At 36.3% G+C, this 22,375-nt stretch overlaps 3 protein-coding genes and 1 long non-coding RNA gene across 14 annotated transcripts in view; 1 reads left to right on the top strand and 3 right to left on the bottom strand.

Annotated features, from left to right (window-relative positions):
• The window catches only part of LOC111482595 (TBC1 domain family member 8B-like), an 11,820-nt gene extending 3,428 nt beyond the window's left edge, over positions 1-8,392 (bottom strand). The window contains exons 1-15 of the mRNA XM_023128441.1: positions 8,080-8,392; positions 7,322-7,391; positions 6,549-7,184; positions 6,270-6,455; positions 6,065-6,178; positions 5,578-5,636; positions 5,356-5,422; positions 5,176-5,227; positions 4,973-5,065; positions 4,740-4,823; positions 4,209-4,618; positions 3,464-3,525; positions 2,339-2,408; positions 1,823-1,903; positions 1,644-1,745 (exon numbers count right to left, since the gene is read on the bottom strand). Of these exons, the coding sequence (XP_022984209.1) occupies positions 1,644-1,745; positions 1,823-1,903; positions 2,339-2,408; positions 3,464-3,525; positions 4,209-4,618; positions 4,740-4,823; positions 4,973-5,065; positions 5,176-5,227; positions 5,356-5,422; positions 5,578-5,636; positions 6,065-6,178; positions 6,270-6,455; positions 6,549-7,184; positions 7,322-7,391; positions 8,080-8,132 (2,139 nt within the window). The 5' untranslated portion in view covers positions 8,133-8,392. The remainder of the gene's footprint in view (positions 1-1,643; positions 1,746-1,822; positions 1,904-2,338; positions 2,409-3,463; positions 3,526-4,208; positions 4,619-4,739; positions 4,824-4,972; positions 5,066-5,175; positions 5,228-5,355; positions 5,423-5,577; positions 5,637-6,064; positions 6,179-6,269; positions 6,456-6,548; positions 7,185-7,321; positions 7,392-8,079) is intronic.
• A 2,057-nt stretch (positions 8,393-10,449) lies between these two features.
• Positions 10,450-14,534, top strand: LOC111488982 (CDP-diacylglycerol--glycerol-3-phosphate 3-phosphatidyltransferase 2-like). Its single transcript, XM_023137000.1, has 7 exons — positions 10,450-11,289; positions 12,127-12,224; positions 12,346-12,396; positions 12,524-12,637; positions 13,563-13,619; positions 13,706-13,791; positions 13,993-14,534. Exons 1-7 carry the CDS (start codon positions 10,665-10,667, stop codon positions 14,111-14,113), a joined length of 1,152 nt encoding a protein of 383 aa, XP_022992768.1. The 5' UTR covers positions 10,450-10,664; the 3' UTR covers positions 14,114-14,534.
• A 609-nt stretch (positions 14,535-15,143) lies between these two features.
• On the bottom strand, positions 15,144-17,098 carry LOC111489343. Of its 2 annotated transcripts, none has more exons than XR_002719371.1 (3): positions 16,948-17,098; positions 16,287-16,390; positions 15,144-15,338 (listed from the first exon to the last, which is right to left on the bottom strand). It is a non-coding gene; the product is annotated as an uncharacterized LOC111489343 (long non-coding RNA). The 2 variants fall into 2 exon arrangements; XR_002719363.1 differs by having other exon boundaries at positions 16,287-16,378.
• A 351-nt stretch (positions 17,099-17,449) lies between these two features.
• Positions 17,450-21,795, bottom strand: LOC111488433 (probable protein phosphatase 2C 38). Of its 10 annotated transcripts, none has more exons than XM_023136532.1 (6): positions 20,941-21,795; positions 20,801-20,842; positions 20,101-20,636; positions 18,684-19,066; positions 18,279-18,515; positions 17,450-17,960 (listed from the first exon to the last, which is right to left on the bottom strand). In XM_023136532.1, the coding sequence occupies exons 3-6, from the start codon at positions 20,423-20,425 to the stop codon at positions 17,736-17,738; spliced, it is 1,170 nt and encodes a 389-aa protein (XP_022992300.1). In that variant the 5' UTR covers positions 20,426-20,636; positions 20,801-20,842; positions 20,941-21,795; the 3' UTR covers positions 17,450-17,735. The 10 variants fall into 10 exon arrangements, with proteins under 10 accessions (XP_022992300.1, XP_022992507.1, XP_022992050.1 ...); XM_023136739.1 differs by having other exon boundaries at positions 21,545-21,795; XM_023136282.1 differs by having other exon boundaries at positions 20,801-21,795.
• Between the last annotated feature and the right edge of the window lie 580 nt (positions 21,796-22,375).

The raw sequence follows: 22,375 nt of genomic DNA, 5'->3' as shown, positions 1-22,375 counted from the left end.
TTTTTTTTTTTTTTTTTTTTTTTTTTTTCGTTGTTGTTGTTGTTGTTGTTGTTGTGAGGAAAATAATCTTCTCAATTGGTTAAAATTTCTCGAGACTTGTGCACTCAATATAGGTTTCACTAAACAACTAAACTGCCCTCATAATCAACATCCAAGAGAAGTCAACCATATGGCATATCCTTTAGATTGTACAGCAGAAAGCTGACCTTCGACTTCCCTTAAACTTCCCATGGGTGATAGATCCGTTGCCTTTTGGCCTAAGTGACTGACAGAATTCTTATAAACATTTAAGTGGAAAAGGTACCCTGTAAAGTTGGCAGATTAAAAGTGTTTATCTCAAACAAAACCTCTCCCCATTTATAAACTGCTCATCAAAATGAAAAAAGGATCAGAAAGTCTTTGGGAAGGTGTGATGCCAAAAGTAATATCAAGTGAATTGGGAAACAACTAAACCTACTAACCTATTAAATCTCAATATGCCAACAGCTTATTGGGACATGATAGGGTAAAGGGGTAAAAATTAGATCCTGAGAAGATTAATGGTCTATTTAGGACCATTCAGCAGTCTTTTCTAAAGGCGTATGCCCTTTTTAAACGAACTTTACTGGGAGGCTGAGACTGAGGAATAGATGACATTGACTCTCATTCATGTCGTTGAAATTTTCTCCCCTACAAACTGGATTTTGGAAAGTGCGCAATCTTTTTTCCTGCAAATACCTCTTTTTTTTTCTTTCATATCTGTTTTTCTAGTACCATAAATCCCTCCATACCAATATTTTTCTTATATCTGTGGGTGACCAGACCAGCTAGTGTGCCCCTCCACCTATTTTAGCACGAAAACCACTTGGCATACTACATTTCATTGCCCAACTATTTTCACACATGACAACTACATTTCATTGCATGACAGCCATTTGACATAATACATTTCGTTGCCAAAACCAATGATTGAATCCAAACTAATCCTCTCTGTGATAGTGTAAAATTATTGTTCCAGCATAGAGAATAGTCATCATCGTTCTCTAAATCACCAGAAGGACAACTTTTTGACAAGGTAGGTTTTAGGCTCGAAGAGCCTTTCCACGAGGTAGTTACTGCAAGTTCTTTGCATGAATAGCATTTAAAAGGTTCCTTGCAAGAAGAGCTAGTGGTTGAGGAGCACTTCGAAATGCATGAAGCATTTTTTGTTCTAACCCCGAATGAAGTTTTACACGAGGTAGTTGTTAGTTGGCGTCCATCTTGAGGAAAATAATTTTGCCCCTTCGCCTTCTTTGAGCTCTAAAGGGAAGAGGTCTCTTCTTGGTGTTCTCTTCCCAAGCCTTTTGTTGGTGTTCGTTTCAAGAAGTTTGTTTAATTGGATTGTGTTCTTTGTATTTGATTTACTTTGAATTTCTCTCCCTTGTGGAGCTCGTATTCTTTGAGCATTGGCCTATTTTCTTTTATTCAATGATTTTTTTTTTTTTTTTTCTGTTTCAAAATATATATACAAATATACATGGATTATGTATGTTCTGCCTGGTGCTCAAGAGGATTTTATCTTTTTCTTTTCCCTCTCAAAAATAACTTTATCACAAATCTCGGACATGCATGCAAGCCCGACATTGAAGGATTGAATATAGATAAAGTGATTAACAAGAGGTAACCTGAAGCATTTGAGCTGCATATCTTTGTGCGGTAGAGTCTTGTTCAGCAAATCTTCGTGCATCTTCAGTGAGTTTTTGCTCTTGTTCAACCCGCATCAAGACCTAAAACAAAGCACGGATCCTAATAAATGTAGAAAGATAATCAAAATTACAGAGAAAAGGATAATAATGAAACAAACCTGAAGCATTGCAGTTTCCTGTTCCTGTTTATCGGCAAGAGCCTGTTGCAGCTCAGCAACCTCTTGTTCCAATTGCTCAACCTGCGCATCAGTGCAGTTCCTCAAACAAATAGATCTTTAGAGATGTCTACAAGTAAATACCAATGTCCTGTTTGGGTATTTTCTCTGGACCATACTCAAATAACTCATTTAACTTATAAGCTTTTTTCAAATTATGTCCGCTCAAGGTGCATTGATTCATAAAATTCCTACACATGACTTGCAGGCTACTCATATATTTATTGATAAAAAACGGAAAAGGAACAAGAACTGAAAATTTCTAAGCAGTAAAATGGTTAAAGCGACCTCATCTAAGATGCTGTAATGAATCGTCCATAAATAATCCAGTTAATAGCTATATTCATCAAGGAAAGTCAACGCAAGGTTAATTCATAAATTCTCAATCAACAGCGTGAGATGCTTAACATGTTGGAAGCAAGGAAAGAACTTAAGTCTTCAGGTTTGTTAAATATATACCCTAGCACTCAACTGCCGACGATTATCCTCCTCAACCATCTCCATCAAAGCAGTCTCCAGTTCCTCCGCTCTGATAAAAATGCAGAAAGGTAATGAATAATTGTGAAAATAAGGAATATAATAGACTGAGTGCAAAGGTAATTAGTCTAACTGTCATCTACAGAACCACTAAAACTGTATTATGAACACCATTGTGACAAAACTATCATTCTACCTGTTTCCGGGACCTTTTTTCTTTTTTACTGATCGGAGTGCTTGATGTAAGGACATTAAAGGTTCTTCTCATGCAAATTCATTTTGAATTACTTGAAATATTTAACCTTATGAAGTGGCTTGCAAGTATTTTCTAGAAGAATACTTACGTTTTACTGAAAAAATAAGGAACACCTTTATCTTAAGGAAACCAAGAACACGTAAAAGTATTGTGAAAAAAAGACTTGAATACTTTATCATTTTAACCCTTTTTAGTGGACATTTTCTTTCCTTAAATTTCACTCCGCACACACTTCCACTCAATAATTTTACGTGGTTCTCTCGTTAGCTTTGAAATTCATAATTTTCTAGCATCCCAACTAATTTTTACGAAGCAAACTGAAAATACAGATTGTTTATAAGGTGGTGAGCTGAACATCTTGAAGGGGGCAATTCACTCACTTTGCTTCCCACCTAGGCATGCCCAAGTGTTTATACACTCTTTCACCAATCGCTCTCTGTACATACACTTCCTCTCATTAATCTCTCTCTACATGCACTTCTTCGTCACTCCATCTTCTATAAGCACCTTCTCTCTCTACATATTTCTTGCTAGTGATATACTAGTTAGCATTCCCGTGCAATGCATATTTCATGGACTTTTTATAAAGCTCTTTATTGTTCTAGTTGAATTAACTTAAAAAGAAGTTTATGATAAAGTCGTAAAGTAGTTTATTCAATGATGGTTTAGAATAACTAGGCATACATTAGATTTCATAATCGTCCATCAGAGAAAGATCATTTTCAATTATATTTTACGCCATTACTACCATAAAGCAGCACAGCAGCATTAAAAATTGTAATGGAGTCGTGAAGAAAGATGTGTGAGCGTTCATCAGCCATAAAAAGCTAAATTAAATAAAGAATATGTACCTTAAAATAGCAGATCGCTTCTCCTCCAACAATTTACACAATTCAACCTTTAACCACACTACCTGCATATTATTGGTAAAAGTTCAAGTAAAAGCTCGCAATGAAGGTTCTTTTATTAACTACATTTTGAAACAAAAAATATTAGCCAAATTTTATCTGTGGAGATAAAATCATTTCAAACTACTGATGAAAAACTCTATGCATGGAATTAACAAGAGCAAACAATCTTACGGCAAAATCCAGAACCTTTGAACAATCTCGTGAGTTGTGACTAACTAGCATGTCTTTTGGGACATGATTCCCCTATTTTAATAACAAGTTAAAAGCCATATTTTGAACTATATGACAGAAAAAGCACAGTATAGTGCTACAGTAACAATAACTAACTGAGGAGTCTAAAAGCTGATTACTTTAGCTCTTCCAGTTATTAAACAAAATTCACATATTCTATTTCATAAGCCTGTGGCCGCCGGAAATCTGGTGAAAATACTCAACTTAGAAAACCACCATGATGTTAGAGTGACAGAATCAGGTATTCGGTTATCATCAATATTATAATGACCCTAAACTAATTAAAAGTTAAATTATTAATTTAAATTATCATATTTCCATATCATAAATAATTAAAAACCGGTGCAGTTTGTGAACATAAATCACTAGGATTACCAGCTTAAAAACAATGTCAGGAAACATTAATTTTTTAAAACCAGGAGAGGCTGAAAATAAAAGGCAACGTATGAACAACCTGATCTTGAAGATTGGAAACAGCATCAATCTCATCTTCCCCAGCCAATGAAATAAGAATTTCATCGGCATTGGTGGACCCAGACTCTGAACGCGACAAATCACCATTTATTTGGGAACTGTTCTTTGTTTCTGTAATCGTTGATTTCGAATCATGTTTAAAAATATAAAGCTTAGAAGCTAAACCCTGAGAATCCTTCCAAGCACGAAGCCCCTTAGATCTTTCCTCAATAGCAGTGACTACAGCTGGTCTGTGTTTAGTTCTCAGCTCTCTTAATCTAGTTTCATTAACATTTTGGAAACCCATACAAGCAGTCAATACAAGTTGGCTGCTGTCAAATGTTGAGCCAGCAAGTGACTGCAGCAAAGTCACAGCATCTCCAGCGTCCTTTGTAGTAACCAAAGCAGGGCCTACAAGTAACTGAGTACCAAATGAAATTTCACGAAGCATAACAATCTATGATAGAGTACAAGCTGTTGTATGTACAAATAAACAAATGATAACTCTAAAGCAATTGCTTTCATCCAGTACCATATAGCTCCATAAGTGCAAGTGCTGTTCTGAAAAGCATGACACGGTTTCCTTCAAAAAGAAGAACATCCCAAACTCGAAGAACTGAAATCAGAAAAAAGGGAAAAGCTCAGATGACAGGCAACTTCATGGAACGCCCATATGATTAAATAATAACAATGTGAGCAGGTGTCAGCAAGATATTGCACCACCAGAAGAAAAAACAATTAAAAAGATACAGCACAAAATCTGACCACTTTCCCATGGCAGCATGTTCATAAATATGGATAGGAACCACGGCCCAGTAACCCATGCCACCTGCACTCCGAGGTAATCTAGATGATTGACTGCAGAAGAAAAGAATAAATAAATAAAACTAATTACTCAGAAAACCTTTAACATAAATGATACTTTGTTGCATTCAAAATCAATGAAAAAATAACATCGATATACAAACCCATTTTAGGAAATCTCTCACGCACCAACTCCTCAAATACAAGTTGATCTACCTAATAAAAAGAGGAAGCATCAAAAATTTCCGTTAGTATTCAACCAACTACGTATTGTAAAATTTGTAGAATAAATGTGAAGTCAAAAAAGATATTAGCATAGCTAATAACTTAAATAGATAACATACTTGAGATTCAATCATTTCCTCGGAGTAATACCCATCAAAATAGTCGTCGATAATTCCCATTAAGGTCCTAAAAGATTTATAGAAAATGCAAGCGGATAGCCAATCAGATTGACATGAAATTAAAATCTTTAAAAAACTCCATATGCAGCACCGTTTATGTATTCCTCTAGAAAAATATTACTATGTCCCCCAATGAAATTAGTCAGAAGTATGAAAGCTTACCAAAAAGCATTTTCTTCGGGCATGAGAAGCAATAATAAGCCAGCGCAGAAATTCATGGCCTGAAGACAGATAAAAATCTGAACCATCAAGATGTAGGCCAGAGAGAAAGAACATGAAATGAAACATCACGTGTTGGCAAAATTTCCCAAAACAAATTTGAGCTACTAGGGTCTCTCAAATTGTCGTCCCTATTTGTGTCTTTTAAATGAATATAGCATCAGTTCCTATAAGTCTTCTGTGAATTAGAATAGCCAAAGATTGTCTCGATGAGAATCATTACATTTGGAGCCTACCCTATAAAACTCTTAAATATCATGTTAATTTGTTAATTTTTCAGCACAAACAATGCAGCTATATAGGATATCAAATCTGAATATACAATAAAAATAAAAATATTGAGCATTACTTAGCAACGTCCAAAAGTTTCATGAGTTTTACTGCCCTATTGAAACTCATAAAAGTAAAAGATTGCATTTTAAATAATTACCTGGCAATAGCCAACAGAGGGATTATGACGAGCATACGCAGTCAGCAAACGCCTTAATGCATTTCTACCATCCACATCCAAAGCAGGATGACCGGGAAAAGTACGAGGCAAATCCTGCATTCAGAAGATGGGCTGGGTTTTTAAACGAACTAAATGAAGAAAAACTCAAACAAACAAAAAAAGGGACTGAGGACAATGCAAAAACCTTTTCAATTTGCCCTTTCCATTTCTCAGTTATACAAACAGAGTCAGCAGATGATCCGTTGCTGCTGCTGTCTGATTGAAGACTAGGATTTTCCACGTTGTTCCCAGAAATAGTTTCCGAGGCTAGGAGATCTGTGTAATAATTTTCAACTCTCCTTGCTCTAACACCCACAAAAGCCTGCCAAAGCTGAAATTGCACATACAAAAAGGAAACGAGAATTTTAGTAGACTGAAGAACCCATTGATACTTAATAAAGTAAGATCAAGAGATAATTCCCACCTCGCCCCGAATAGCCATTGGCACCCCACCTCTCACAAGGACCTCAAGCTCCTCTATCCATGGAAATGAAGATTCGACAGGCAACAAAAAAGCCGGAATACCCACCACATGGCTATTGACACTGTCACTTGAAGGAGCCTCCTGTGCTGGATCAGACTTTTCCACATCATAAAACTCATCCTCAGAGTCTTCCTCAGACACTCCACGTGGTGATTTAGACTCTTCTATAGCAGAAAACAGCTTTCTGGTTCCAGTGTCATGATTATTATTTGATAAATCTTTCTTTTTCTTTACACGAACACTCATCATGTCTTCAATTGCTCGAAGTGATGGTCTAATTTCAGTCCATATTTGGATCTTGTGAGATTTTGTCCCCTTTGCTGACAGTACGTCTTCATTTTTCAAGCCATTTGCATTCTGAGCGATATTGCTACTGTCAAAATCAGAATCATGGCTGTTTGGATCTTCTCCTTTTGTGCCCTCCTCTATACTAGAATCTAATTCCTCCTTGACAACTTCTACATGCGATGCCTTTTTATCATTTTCCACTGATAAATCATTAACAAGTGACTGAGCAGACTCTGATTGACGATCCAGGAAAGACTTCCATCTTTCTGATCTTTCTTCCTCTTCCTCCTAAGTTCACATGCACATTGAATTAGCCAGACACTATATGCATTTTTTTGGGATGCAAATTTAAAATGTAAACAGAAAAAATCCTTAAGTTGAAAAGTTATACGTTTCGGAAAGAACAGTTGTAAATGGAATAAAACCTTATAGATATTGGCATATTCACGGTATCTTTGTACATGCTGAGGTCTCACAGCAAACCCGTATGTGTCCCTGAATCAATATCAGTCAATTTTTTTCAATGCACGAAAACACAGTGCTCCATAAAAGAAAGACAAAACAAGCAATTTCAACATTTCAAAACTAAGCCTGGCGTAAGATAGAAGCTGATATCGCAAAAGTGAACTTCAAAGACTAACCCAGTTTAAGTTACCTGTCCTCATCTTCCAACAACTGGGAATTTAAACTAGACAATAACATATTCTGAATGCTGAATTCCACTTTCCATAGCGTTCGACATTAATAAATCACACTTTTCACATTCTCATTACACGCTTATGCAGATTGAATCCCGAAACGGACAATAATTACCAAAGCAATCCACTGTTCGAACATGATTACTCATAAAAACAAGAAGCGCGTATTTCCCCACGACTCCAAAAACACATCAAATTTCACAAACTAAAACTAATGCTCGTCAAATCAAACCAGAAAGCCAGCTAAACCAAAACGATACGATCGGAAAACACACCGGTACAACAAGCTAACAAAAAAAAAAACGCGTTTAATACTGTTGCGCAAATTGAAATCCGTTAGGTCAGTTAGAGACGATGTATAAAAAAACCCTACGCAGCGAAGAGAAAAAAAAAAAGATAGCTGGACACATTGATTCCCATTGTTTCGGCACACGTGGAGCTACATGAATCGATGCAAGATTCAACCGAATGAATGAAGACATTACCTCTTGTGATCGAAGGCGACAACATGGTTTGCAGCTTGGCTGGCAGCCTTCATTGGTGAAGATTCAACCAGGCAGAGAGGTTCCCGCCGAATTGAAGGTGAAGATCTCGGATCGTCCTGGATTTTCTGCAACTAAATTCAGGAAGAGAGGGAGAAAGAATCGGTGTACTTGAAGGAACTGTGAGAGAGAGATAGAGCGATGCACATGGAAATGCCCGAGATTGGCGTCACGTCATTAGGGAAGGTGGTTCAGGTAGCTTAGCACAGAGTCCAAGATAGTGAACCATGAAGACCGAAATGAAGCCATAGGCAAACCAAGGAGAATTTATACTGCTGCTTGTTTTTTTAGGTGAATTGGCTTTCGTGTCCTTTTTGGTAATTTAACACTATCCGGTGGAAAAAGTGTAGGCTGGGCTTTTCTTGGATTTGGACACGTCAGCTCGTGAACATTCGGACTCGGGTCCGTCTTCGCCTTGGATCGCTGGATCGCACCGCCGACAATTCTGAATTTCTTTATGTAATTTTATATTTTATTTATTACTTAAATTACAAATATTATCCCATTCTTCAACGAGGTAAAAAGTGGCGGGGACATCCATGTATTAAATTTATATTAATATCTTAAACCTTGTATATAATTCAACCTATTGATTCTGTAATAGTCCAAGTCAATGAAATTGACCACAATACGTTTCGGACTAAAGTAGATGATATTTGTTAGTGGTGAACTTAAAATGTTACAAATGATAGCTGAATTAGACATGAGGCAGTGCCAGTGAGGACGTTTGGTCCCCAAGAGAGGGGTGGATTGAAAATCAACATAGTTTAGAGAGGGTTTGGTCCCCAAGAGGTGGATTGTAAATCTAACATGGTTTAGAGAGGGGAATGAAACATTGTTTATAAGGGTGTAGAAACATCTTGTTCAAATATAATATTTGAAGAATATATTATTTATAGAATATATCTTAATATTTTTTATAATATATTTTATTTTATTTTTAATATTTAATTAGTTTATATTTTTCTTATTTGTGGGTATTAGTTGTTAGTTTGTATCACATTTAAAGCTTATGAATATCAACAAAAAAAAAAAAAAATACACATTCAATTTCTATTCTATTTTTATTTTTTATTCTTAACACATTTTCCTTCGTTTTTAAATTATGAGACTAACGATGATACATAACATGTCAAAATAAATAGTATCTGTTAGCGGTGAACTTAGGTTGTTACATAATTATTTATGCTGCCCTTGGATGCATTCAAACTCGATGATCAATTACAACCCTCAAAAGCTATGACTAAACGGCTGACTTGAAATTTTTAGATGATTGAAAACCTTTCCGGATGGTCAACTTCAATTCACAAATTTCAATCAATTGAAATTAATTTCGTGACCGTTCTTTAGTTATTATCCAATAGCGGAAATTAAAGTGACTTTTTAGATAATAGAGTTTTTTTTTTTTTCTTCTTTTTGTCAAATACTTGAATTGACATTTAACTTTAAAAATTACACTAACATAAACATGGCTTAATAGTTAATGAATTACTAACCTTAAAGTCAAACATTTGACTGCCCGCCCCAAAAATTAATGGTTTTTATAATTTATTTCTTACCATATTCTTTGAAAAATAAAAGTGGGAAGTCATTGCCACGCATAATATTTTATTAATATTTGTTTTAACAAATAAATTAAATTTATTTACATGTCTCTTCAATTAATTAGACACATTATTCAAATCGAGATAATTAAATTTACAATTTAAACCCTATATTTCAAATAAATAATTTCAATGTAATATATTACTAATTTATGCCATGGATACAAAGTTCAATTTCGTTCATTTTTTTATTAATGATACATATACATATATATATATATATATATTTGTTACAAAAATGAAGCGGAAAAAGGATTAATGCATTGAAGCCTGGTTGGATGAAATCCTTAATTTTCTACTCGATGTCTATAAGAGCTTTGAAGTTGAGTAGTGGCTTGGTCATAGGAACCCACTAAAACAGTAGGGAAAGCGAGTAATTGTGGAGCAATTGTCATTGCATATGGACCCAAACCTTGGTGATCTATCCACAATAGAACCTTGGATGAAACGAAGTGAATGTCCCAATAATCTGATGTTGAAGAATAACGGATGAATTGTAGTTAGAGATGAAAAGCCACTTCAACCCAAAAGCCAGCTAGTGTTTAACAAGTTGATATCTTTGCTAGAATGTAATAGAATCTTATAAATATATAAATATATATATTTTTTTTTATTGATACCACCGATATAAGGAAATTAGATTTAGGTTAAATGAATGAGTAGTAGTATGGAATTTATAGTGATTATGAATTTTGAGAGAGAAAAATGGTAATTGATTTGATATGAAAAGAGAAAGGAATGGATGTGGCGCAAAATTAGGAGGAGAGAGGGAAGGAAGAGGAATGTTGAAACAGAAATGAGTCAAATTGATGTAGAAAGGGAAATGAAATTGGAATCCCAATCAATCCAGGCACTTCCACCCAAAATCCAGCTAAAACCAAGAAAGCCCCATTCCATCTCCACCACCAATCCAATCTCATCATCATGTTAAGCCTCAAGCAGACATCGATAATGGCCGCCACTCTCCATGTCCACAATCCTTTCTTCTTCTATTCCGCCAATTCTCCCCGCAGAACCCTCCACGTTTGGCTACGATCCGTTTCCGCCACCGCCAACGCCAACGCCACCGCCACCCGCCGCTATTCCCTTGGACTCCCCCAACCGCTGCCGCCGGTTCCGTCGGGAGGCGGTGATAGAGATTCAGTGATTTATGGAGGTGGAATTGGATGGACTTTAGCACCTAACAATCGCCTAGTGTACGAAAAGGGCCCTCCTAAAATTTTAGGGTTCCGTAGCGGTTATAATAAATGTTTTTCGATTGGGTCTAAAAGGTGTAGTTCCATTTCGTCAGAAAAAAGAGGAGGGGTTTTTGGGTTAGGATCAGGCTCTGCTTCTGATTCTGCTTCTCCTCCATCTGCCGGCTCTGAATTTGTAGCTGATATGGGTTCAGAGAGCAAGGATCATAACAATGGCTGGTACCAAGACGACTTGGATAGCCAGAGCCAATCGCCATTAATGCACCAACATGAGCCACAACGTTCCAAATTGCTGACATTGCCCACCATTCTGACGCTTGCCCGAGTGGCCGCTGTCCCGATATTTGTTTGTAGTATGTTCCAAATTCCTGCTTCTTTGTTTATTGCAATCATGTTTGTTCTGATCGTCTGATTGAAGTGAATTGATGCGTGATTAATGGTAGATCTCTAAATCTTGTGTTGCTTGTTGTGATGTAAATTTGACCTGACATCGGCTCCGATTGATAATCCCATTGGTTTTTTTTTTTTTTTTTTTTATATAAATTTTTTTATTGGAAATCGATTTGATCAATTTCTGTATGTGGCTTGTGTTAACGATTGTCATGATTTCTTGGAAGGCAAGTTTTTGTTTTATTTTGTGCGAAAATGAGATTGAATACGGGTTAGTTTCACTCTGTTCAACGATTGTAGCTAATATTTGCTTTAGTTCTTGTTCCCATTGGGTTAACAGCTGTTCTGCGACTGCTTATAGTTCTTGCAACCGACAGTTCTATAGCTTGTTATTATACAAAATATTCCTTTGTTGTTACTTTGTTCTGTTGTTTAAGCCTGAAAGTATCATACCAGCTGATTATTATAGTGGATTTGAAGCATTTATGGCGACAATATTTGATCAAAATTAGACTGTTGTCAGCTGCCTATCATGAACGCTTGAATTTGTTCCTTAGTTTTCTGAAACTACTGTCTACTTTTGATACTAATGCATTTGGGTGTGAAAAACAGTCATTTTAATGTACTTGGTTTTGATAATTATAAAACACGCACACATACACTTTTATGTTATTAGCCTTCTGCGTCGATTATTTGTTTGTTCATTTCAAACCACTTTCCTCTAGTTTGTAGACATTGAAGTAAAAGTTAATTTTAGTGTACTTGAATTTAATCATGATGATATGTGTTTCTGTTATTAGCCTTCTATGTCGATAATTGGTGGGGAACGACTGCGACAACTAGTATATTCATTGCTGCAGCAGTTACAGACTGGCTCGATGGTTATATTGCTCGGAAGGTTTGTTATACACATGCCTGAAGTCCATATCTTGTATGGTGGAAAAAAACCTGTGTTGGCTATTCTTTTTTTTTATAGCTGCCTGAGTTAGTCTGGTCCTGATCTTAATTGCATTTATCAGATGAGGTTAGGTTCTGCTTTTGGTGCATTTCTTGATCCAGTAGCTGATAAGGTTGGCCCTTCTTCTTTTTTTAGGTTCTCACTCATAAGCTTGATCCATTTGAAAGAAATTGAATCAATTTTGTTATGTTCAGATATGGTTAAGAAATTATTAGCTAACTAACATTCCTTTACAACAGCTTATGGTTGCTGCCACACTGATTTTACTATGTACACAACCTTTGGAGGTTTCTGTGTTTGGTCATGTTCCTTGGCTTCTGACCCTACCGTCAATTGCAATTATTGGCCGGGAGGTAATAAATTTTCTAGCCTATTTGGTATTTTGTTTAATTACCAGGATATCTGCCCCACACCTTGCATTATAATTATGATGATCCAAGCACACTCATGTCCGAGGTTTTTTTTTTTTAATGTTTTTTTCAGGGGTGGGGTGGAGTGGGGCTATGAGTGTTGGTATGCTCTCTTTGGTAGCTACTTATTCTCTTGTTTGGAGGATATCAGCCATTTTGAGCAATATTAAGGAAAAGTTAGATTTGTCTTTCCCTACTACTTTCTACAACGTCTTCAATTAATACTTTTAGAGTATATATCTTTTGTGAGATCCCACATTGGTTGGGGAGGAGAACGTAACATTCTTTATAAAGGTGTAGAAACCTCTCTCTAGCAATTGCATTTTAAAAACCTTGAGGGGAAGCCCGAAACAGAAACACAAAGAGGACAATATCTGCTAACGGTGGACTTGGGTCTTTACAAATGGTATTAGAGCTAGACACCAGGCAATGTGCCAACAAAGAGGTTGAGCCCCCTAAGGGGGTGGACACGAGGCGGTGTGCTAGCAAGGACGCTGGGCCCTGAAGGGAGGTGGATTGTGAGATCCCACATTGGTTGGGGTGTGGAGACCTCTCCCTAGTAGATGCGTTTTAAAAACCTTGAGGGGAAGCCCGAAAGGGAAAGCCTAAAGAGGACAATATCTGCTAGCGGTGGACTTGGGCTGTTACATTTTTGGTAAACCTTCGATTTGAGAATGCCTTCTTTAGTTATCAGTGTGCCCCTTATGTACATCTGATAGGGCGCACGTTTTTATTTTGTGCCTGCTTCTCTTTTTCCTTTCCTTTTTTTCCCCTCCCTATTTCTTTGATCTTGCTTTTGCTTTTGTATATTTGATTCATCTATGAATTCGTAACTGATATCTTACGACCGTTTGCAATTTATATGTAGATAACCATGTCTGCAGTTAGAGAATGGGCTGCTTCCCAGAATAGCAAGCTTTTAGAGGTTTGTTTTTCTATATATGCCAAAAACCAATTCAGTTTGTTAGAATTGATGAAGTTTTTATCTGAGTTTTATAACTTGAGAAACAGGCTGTGGCCGTAAATAACTTGGGGAAGTGGAAAACAGCAACACAGATGATTGCACTAACCACCCTTCTGGCTAGCCGAGACAGCAGGTTTGTTTTTTCTCTTTTTTTCTTCATCGATCATCTTTCGAGGCTTTAACAACCCAAGAAACATCCATTCCAACTATACTTGAACGTGTTCTGTTCTAAAGGTGTTCTTAGTCTTGAATTTTTCTCGAATGAATAGTACCAAAAACAATGAACCTCTTCTATATCTGCAAAGCTAATTGGTTCATTTTTCCTTTTTATTAGTCTTGGAGGATCTGGAATTTTAGTAGCAACTGGTGTGGTCTTATTGTACATATCAGCTTGGCTTGCCGTGTGGTCACTATTTATTTATTCCCGCAAGATCTCGAAAGTTTTGTTTCGCTAGCACAACCCGACCCAACCTTTCGATTCTCTTTGTTTTTGTTTGACCACACATGCAAGAGCTAGGTCATCCTATGGCCAACATTGACTGATTGCTTGATCTGTTGGTGGGTGATGCCCATTAGAGACTGTTGAAGCCAGTTTCTCAAGTGACATGCAGCCTGTGGATGATTTATAAGAAGACAGCAGCCATAGTTACAGACCTGCTGAAGCTGAAACTGGAAGTTTGGACTGAGGTCTGATGTAACTATAAATTTACTGACTATTTAAAAAAGAAATTATATAAAGTGGCACTTTATCTCATGCTCGTTGATATTTAAAATCAATCCCTCGAGTATTCTTGTCGATGCTGCGATAAACCTGACGTTTTCCAGGTGTGCTGAGATTTCAAGATTTGTAGATATTTTTGTTCTTTGAAATTTTTAGATGAAATTCACTGAAATTACATTGATGTAGTAGAACAGGTTGAATCGATATTTAATTTCTTTTTTTATTTGTTTGGAAGATTTGTTAATTACTTTTAAAAAGTTAGTCATGCTGCAACATAAAAATGCTGCTAATAGGGTCTGATGGTTTGATTTACATTTGTTTTCAGATCGAAAATCTTAACAAGTTAGTCATGATGTAGTAGGGGTTTGATGGTCTGATTCACTTTTGTTTTCACCAAAACTGAAGACCGAAAATCAAAAATCCATAAAAACAAATTCAAACGAAACAAGTTAGTCATGATGTAATGATGGTTTGATTCACTTTTGTTTTCACCAAAATTGAAGACCGAAAATTGAATGAATTCATAAAAACAAGTTAAAACGAAACACGTTAGTCATGATGTAGAAGGGGTATGATGATTTGATTCACTTTTGTTTTCACCAAAATTGAAGACCGAAAATCGAACGAACTCATAAAAATAAGTTAAAACGAAACACGTTAGTCATGATGTAGTAGAGGTTTGATGGTTTGATTGAAAATCGAACGAACTCATAAAAACAAGTTAAAAACGAAACACGTTAGTCTACATCGAATGGATTCTCAATTGTTTTGGTTTGATTTTTCAATGATCCATCTTAAAAAAAGGAACAAAGTACAATGATCTCATATACTCCATTGTGAAGTAATACACGAGAAGCTTATTACAAGAAGCAACTACGCATGTGCTGCACAGTACAGTCTGCAGTAACCATGGCCATTGGGGAGGCTGCAGCTGCGGCTTTCACAAAGGGCCCTGCAAGCTGAAAAAGAAAAAAGAAAAGAGAGACATAATGGCAGACAATTCATGAAGAAAAAAACATCTAAACTTCTTTCATTTTCATAATTCAAATTTTCATTCATTTCTGTGACGCATTAGCTTTAGGAAAATTTCATCCATTCTCGAGATAACTGATGTCTAAACAGTGAGATATTTCTCCAATCATGACTTCCATGATCGAACAAAATTTCCATGTCAGACATTACTTTGGCTGTTTGAAGACCAAAAAATGAGTGAAACATGCCTTGTAACATCAAAAGTTAAAGATTAGAGCGACCCCTGTGCATATAATCGAAAGCATTCATGGGATTTATGTCTTGGAATCAAAGAGACAATTCCTTATAAGGGTGTGAAAATCGATCTCTAGTAGACGCATTTTAAACCCTTGAAGGAAAGCCCTCGAAGGAAATGCCGAAAGAGACAATATCTGCTAGCAGTGAGCTTAGACTGTTACCGTATGGATTTAGTATTAGTCAGGTGATCAATTCTAATAACTAATCTCGGTGTCGGTGTTGAACAGAAACTGATCCGACCCAACTCACTTACGTCAGTACTAAAGTGCCACGGTCTTTGCTTTCTTTCAGTTACCATTCATTTTATCAGAACTGATGAGATCAGTACATCAAAGTCATGATTTATTCCCACTCCATAGCTCTTGATTTTATCACTCATAGTCTTATGGTTGATGAAGACATTTTGGTATTTTCCACCATTTCTTTAAAATTTCCATCAACATCTATACCAACAGCCCATAAGCTACCATGCAAAGTGAAAGTCCCTACTAACCAAACTAAACTGGCCTAGAAAAAACGAACCATCATCATATTTTGAAAGAGCTGATTCAATATATTCAGATTATGATGCTTTAGTACTAATGGAAATGTAACTCGAGCTTATGAGCATAAAAAGGAATTCTTTCCTGGATACTTACATCGCGAAACAATGAAGGCCCTTCAAAGTTGCTGCCAGTATATTTAATCAATTCAGGACTCTCTCCTTTGACTTCATTATTATGTTCAAGAGCTGCTACCAGTGCTAATACTCAGAAGTCAAAAACATCAAAGAGGAAATGGACAGTAGCTTAATTGTATATAGCAATGGCTATCTCAGACAGCGAGTGCAGAGATCAGTTCAATGAAGTCTGGATGCAAGAATACATATAAAATAATGAAGATTTCGAAGATTTCTCTCAAATCTCCCCTTAACTATATGAACATAGAAGTTCTCCACTGAGAAAATTTGTTAGCTCCATCCCTACCACCATCAAAGTGACTTAGCTAGGCATCAAAATACAAATCAAAGTAACCTTGCAAAACTTATCTGCAATGTCTTCTATAATCCATGAATTGAACTCAAAATTTTACTTCCAACAATTTCATAACAGGGTCAGAGTCCTCTATTTCATTAAATTTGTTATATCTTCCAACATTCAATTCGATAGCACGAGAAACTAAAATAACATAAACTTTAAAATCGTTTTCTTCTTCTGGCAGAACGAACAGAGAATTTCATTATAACACGCCCCTTACTTATCTCTCTTCTATTCCTCCATCTTCTCATCCAGAAAAAAAAAAGGGAGAAGATTAACATACTCAGCAGTCATATTCACAGCAATTACAGGTCTGGCTCGTCTTCCAGATGCTTAAGAGGAGAAAGAATGGGGCTCCAGAATGTTAATCTCGAGGGGATGCAAGATAGTGAGATATCGGAGGAAGACGAGAGCTGTGAGAAGCAGGCGATGCTACCAAGTGTGAAAGTCGCCATGATTGATCAAGTCAAGACTCTCTCCATGATTTTTATGTTTGGAATAGATTCCTTTCGTTGAAAGGTTATATACCTCTACCTTTTGAAGGCATTTCTTTAGACAAAGACTCTGTTTTTTCCTCTTTTCGGATGGTAAATATTTCTTAGAACACATCGATGCAAGTTCATCCCCTCTAAATTAGATAGATTCATATCTGAAAGAAGTTGACAATAAGTTATATCAAAATTGACTATTTGTCCTTATGTTAGAGGTGTTTCAGAAATGTATGCGATCGAGTAAATAGCTCGACGAACGAATTAGAAAATGGAAAGATTTGTACAAGTTATACCTTTCGTCACCACTTTGTGTAAAATCGTTAGGTATGAATATGTTAGATACCTGGATCGATTGGTGACTCCTAGTCAATATTCTCTCTATATATGTACAATTGACACATGTCAATAAGGAGACCTCATAGGTAATAAGAGTGCTATACATTAAAAAAGAAAACACAAAAGGAAAGGAAAAAGAAAGGGTAAATGGGGAAGGGAAAAGAAAAGGGCTATGTTTCCAAATCTCTCCTCTTTTGAACACAAACAATCATTCATTTTGCAATACAAATGAAGAAACTAAGATCTAGCAGCGAGGATGGATACCAGAACCCCCTCTGATTGAAAGCATAGGTCCATGGCTCGGACTGCGACTAATCAGATGCGAATCCAGGAACAAAACTATAACAGTTATGTCGTCATGAAAATGTCGTCTTACCCCGCGGTCGATCTTCTTCAGGTCTGTGTACCTCATTTCTCTTTTTCTTGCAGCTTCATGAAGAGCAGCTTTAACGAGCTTCCTTGCAATCCCCTGAACATACACAACACTAAGTCATGGATGAAACCCAAATGATCTGAAAAAAAAATGATGAACAAAGAAGGAATAATTGCCAGACAGATTACAACAACAAGCTCAAAACAAGAGGAGGAGCCATTACAGTGAGTATCACACCAAACAATGAACATTGCTATTGGTTATATCCAAGTTTTTGATAAACATCTATTTCTAGTAACAGGTATTAAGCAGGCAGCCCAGAAGTCTATTTCAATTTTCACATAAGAAGGTAGTACTCTAAGCAAACAGAAGAGCAAAAGAGACAAAAAGAACTTAAGCAGAAATCGACCGTACGTTACGTGGACAACTATGGACGAGGTCGACAGCTTCCTGATTGCTTATATACTCCCAAAGACCATCTGAAGCAAATATAAGAAACTGATCCTCTGGGTACAGTTTCTGCACTACGATAGCAGGCTCGGCTTGAAGTATTGGCTTGTGAAAGGGTTCTGGTAATCTGAACTTCGGCAAAAGAGGCTCTCGGTTGAACTCGGTTTTCTTCAGATAAGCATCACCAAGGGATCTTGAGACCTACATATGAGCAGAGTGATAGTTTCTAGTTCATAACTAGTTGTTCAATGTAGAGAACTTTTAAAGCTTTCATAGAGTTCAGAGCATACCAAATCAAACATGTTCTATCCAAAAAAACATGTTCTATCAGGAAATATCAAAGAAGACAAAGGGGGTTGAAGAACAAACCTGTATAACACCCTTCACACGCCACACCTTGTGCTTTAAGACCACAATGTGCGGATCATTGGGGTGCAACAAGTGCAACTCCTCTCTCACAGATTCAATACTTGCATTGTGCTCAGATGACAATTGGACAGCTTTAACCTCTTTATGAGTTTTTTCAGTTCTTCCCAACACCACTCTAGAATCTCCAGCATTTGCAATATACAGTAATCCACAACATATTATGCCTACCAAACAGCATGAACCGACCGAAGCAATTTGCGGCTTAATAAGCCATTGATTCTTTACAAGAGACAAGAACTCTTCCTCTGTCTCCACGAACGCTTTGTTAATAATTTCAGCCGATACTCCCTGATTATCTGGAATAAATTCTGCACCATGAAAAGCTGTCAAGTGTAAACATTCCCATTAGCCATATAATACAAATTGGTAAGAGACCATAATAAGCACTCACAAGTCACAACATGGCTCCACGAAGACCAATATACCTCTTTCCTTCCATCATTTGCTATGGGCTTCAAATTAGACTAGTTTCATTTACGATCTTGAATTTTATGAACAACAAAAAACTTCCCAACCATAACAACCTCTACACGTACCCATTAAGAGGAGGATATCAAATTCTTTTGCAGTCTAAATAATGAACTTCAATAATTTTCACATAAAAAACTAAAATTCCATAGGATGCACCACTCGAGCACGGTAAACACCACCTTCGACCGGGACAATCAAATCCTTGTCTAGTCCATCTTATAGGACAATGTTCAGTAATATTAATGTCTAAAGAATGTGTACCATTTACCTTGACTAGAAAAAGAAATAAAAATTATAGTTAGGGTGAATTTCGGATAATTTTTGGAAGGTAAATGTGAGAACTCACATTGGTTGGAGAGGGGAACCAAGCATTCTTATAAGGGTGTGGAAACCTCTCCATAGCTGGGGGTTTAAAAACTTTGAGGAGAAGCCCTAGTACAATATCTAGGGCGGTGGGCTTGGGCGGTTACAAATGGCATCAGAGCTAGACAGTGCGAGACACTGGTCGGAGTAGAACTATACTCTCTCCATAGTAGACCGTTTTAAAACCCAGAAGACAATATCGGTGAATTTGGGGCTGTTATAGTAAAAAATCCACTTAGGCCATTAAAAACACTAATCAAAATTCTCATAATGTTGGTTATGGTTAGCCAAGCCAAGGGGATTATGAAAGTTCAATCAAGTCCTTTTAGAGTAAACACCCAATTAGCGCTTCTACTTTGAATGCATCAACACATTTTTCAAAAGTCAACACAAACTCGCCATTAGACTACATACTTAAATTTCGGTCTGAGGAGGAAAATCAACACACACACACACAAGGCAAAAGCTACCTTGAAGAGGAATAAGTGGAAGAGGTATTTAGCATAAGTAGATTAAAACTTACTCTTCATATTATTGAACAGACGATCATTTATGAATTCTGCAGCTTCAGGACCTCCATGGCCATCATAGATTCCAACAAACGTTCCGACAGGACCCGATTCAAATGAGCTCAGTGGCCCTGACTCAAGCTGGCTGCGGTCTTCCAACAATTTATTTGCCTGAATAACTGCCATTGAGAATTCTCCATTAATATGGCGGCCAGAATCCTTGTACCACAACAGCCCGTCAACCCGACCACTTGCATCCCCACCTCTACTAGAATTTCCGCCTTCAACTGAAGGTTTCCAGCAGGGTGATACAATCTTCATCAAAGTTTCAGATACCATCCCTTACATATTCTCACCCAAATGATCCAGCATGAAAAACCATTCTTCAAAACCGACCGGAAGGATAGTATTAAAACCAAAAGTTCCCTTTATTTCGTTCACAAATGTACGAAATAATGAGTTTCAGATGTCAGAAAACCATTGATCAAAGCAGACACCATCAGTATTTCAACAATATAACATTGAGTTTCTTGATGTCTACACGTAGCAACTGCAAATTCAAGAATCACATTGAATGAAAGTTCAAAATTGATACATATGAACATATAGAACAGTTTCAAAGTGTAAATCAACCAAAAGAACAAAAATTGAACCTAGGAACACTAGAGAATACAAAGAAACCAAAAAACAAGTAAAAGAAGTTGCATTACAAACCTTGAGATAGCCGAGAGAGTTTGCAGACACTTTTCTGCAAAACTGTCCAAATTATAGACTGAGAAACGCATTATAAGATGAAAATGAACAAAGGGAATCAAGTAAAAAGAATTTGGGGTGTTCTGACAGAAGAAAAAAACCTGTCAGAACGTTGAAACGAGCAGATCTGGAAAGAGGGAAATTCCTGAAGTTTAATTGGCCCTCCTCCTCCTCGGGATTTCTTCCTTTTCTTTTCCTTCTTTTTTGAATTTTTTAAATTTTTTTCTTTTTTTTTATTGATTTTTTTTTTCCTTTTTCTGTTTCTTTGAGCCAAAGAAACAGATGGATCAATCTCCAACAACAGAATCCCTTGGTTTGGGAACAATTTAATAAACAAAATAAAAAAAAACCCTCGTTTTCTAAGGGTTCTTATCAATTTATTAAATTAAATTTGGCACTTTTCAGTTTTGGTTTTCTAACTTATTGCCTGGATTCTTGATTTTAACCTTTAACGAACCCGCCATTTCAGGCAACTATTGCTCACCTTCTTTTCTAATTGGCAGAACATACAAAAAAATAGCAAAAACCCCAAAATATATGAATCCAAGTAATCATTCAAACAAAAAAGTAGAGACAAAAAGTTCCACCATATCACTTTCTCGGAAAACTGAGTAAATTTTCCGGGAAAATTGGGAGAGATAAGTTGAAAAGCCGAGGATTAAGAAATGATAAACCCTACGATGTCGAAAGTAAGCCAAACCCAACCTGAATCACGTCCCTTCTCTTCGCTGGTAAAATGAGCCCTCTATTCTTCCAGAAGCGCACTGATTCCTGATTCGACACCAGCATTTGGGTTTCGAATATTCTGAATTTCCATTCCGCATATTTTCTTCCATCTTCAGTGGCTTAATTTTTGATGCGCTGCTCCAACGGACTGCTAGAGGTCGTCGATTTTGAGAGATTCCGCGGGAACGGCAATTCGATGGTTAAACTATAAGTTTAATTTCATTGGTCTATTTCGATCCAAGCACTTGTCTGTTTCTACTGTGTGTTTTTTTTTTTTTTTTTCTGAAAATAAAACATATTTTTATTAAAAATTCATTAAAAAGTTTAGCCAATAACCAATAGAATATATTAATACTGAAAATTTTACCTATTACTGTTACCATAGTACCTGAACATAACTGTAAACGTTTTCTTTTTTATTTATTATTTAATTTTTGTATTTATTATTTACTTCTTTTTTATTAAAACAAAAGCATTGGTTATAACAATATTTGATATTTGAATTTTGTGATATTCATTAATTAAATATATATATATATATATATATTATATTATGGTTTGATTAAAACTGAAACCCTATTTAAATTATTTGTATCACCCATCTAACTAGCTTTAATTTTAGATTGGTCCAACAAAATTTCTCGAACCCCACTTACCTACCCAAAAAAAAAATGTTAATTCAAACTATTGATTTAATGTTAAATCAGTTTGGTTTGATATGGATTAAAAAATCCAATTTTAGGTCCAATGTTTTTTAAAATTGAGTATTGCAAAAAAAAAAAAAAAAAAAAAAAAAAAAAAAAAAAAAAA

Source organism: Cucurbita maxima, unplaced genomic scaffold (genome assembly GCF_002738345.1).
Source record: "Cucurbita maxima cultivar Rimu unplaced genomic scaffold, Cmax_1.0 Cma_Scf00001, whole genome shotgun sequence".
In the NCBI taxonomy this organism is placed as follows: Eukaryota; Viridiplantae; Streptophyta; class Magnoliopsida; order Cucurbitales; family Cucurbitaceae; genus Cucurbita; species Cucurbita maxima.
The sequence above is the reverse complement of the archived record's forward strand: the minus strand, read 5'-3'. Positions and strand labels throughout refer to the sequence as shown.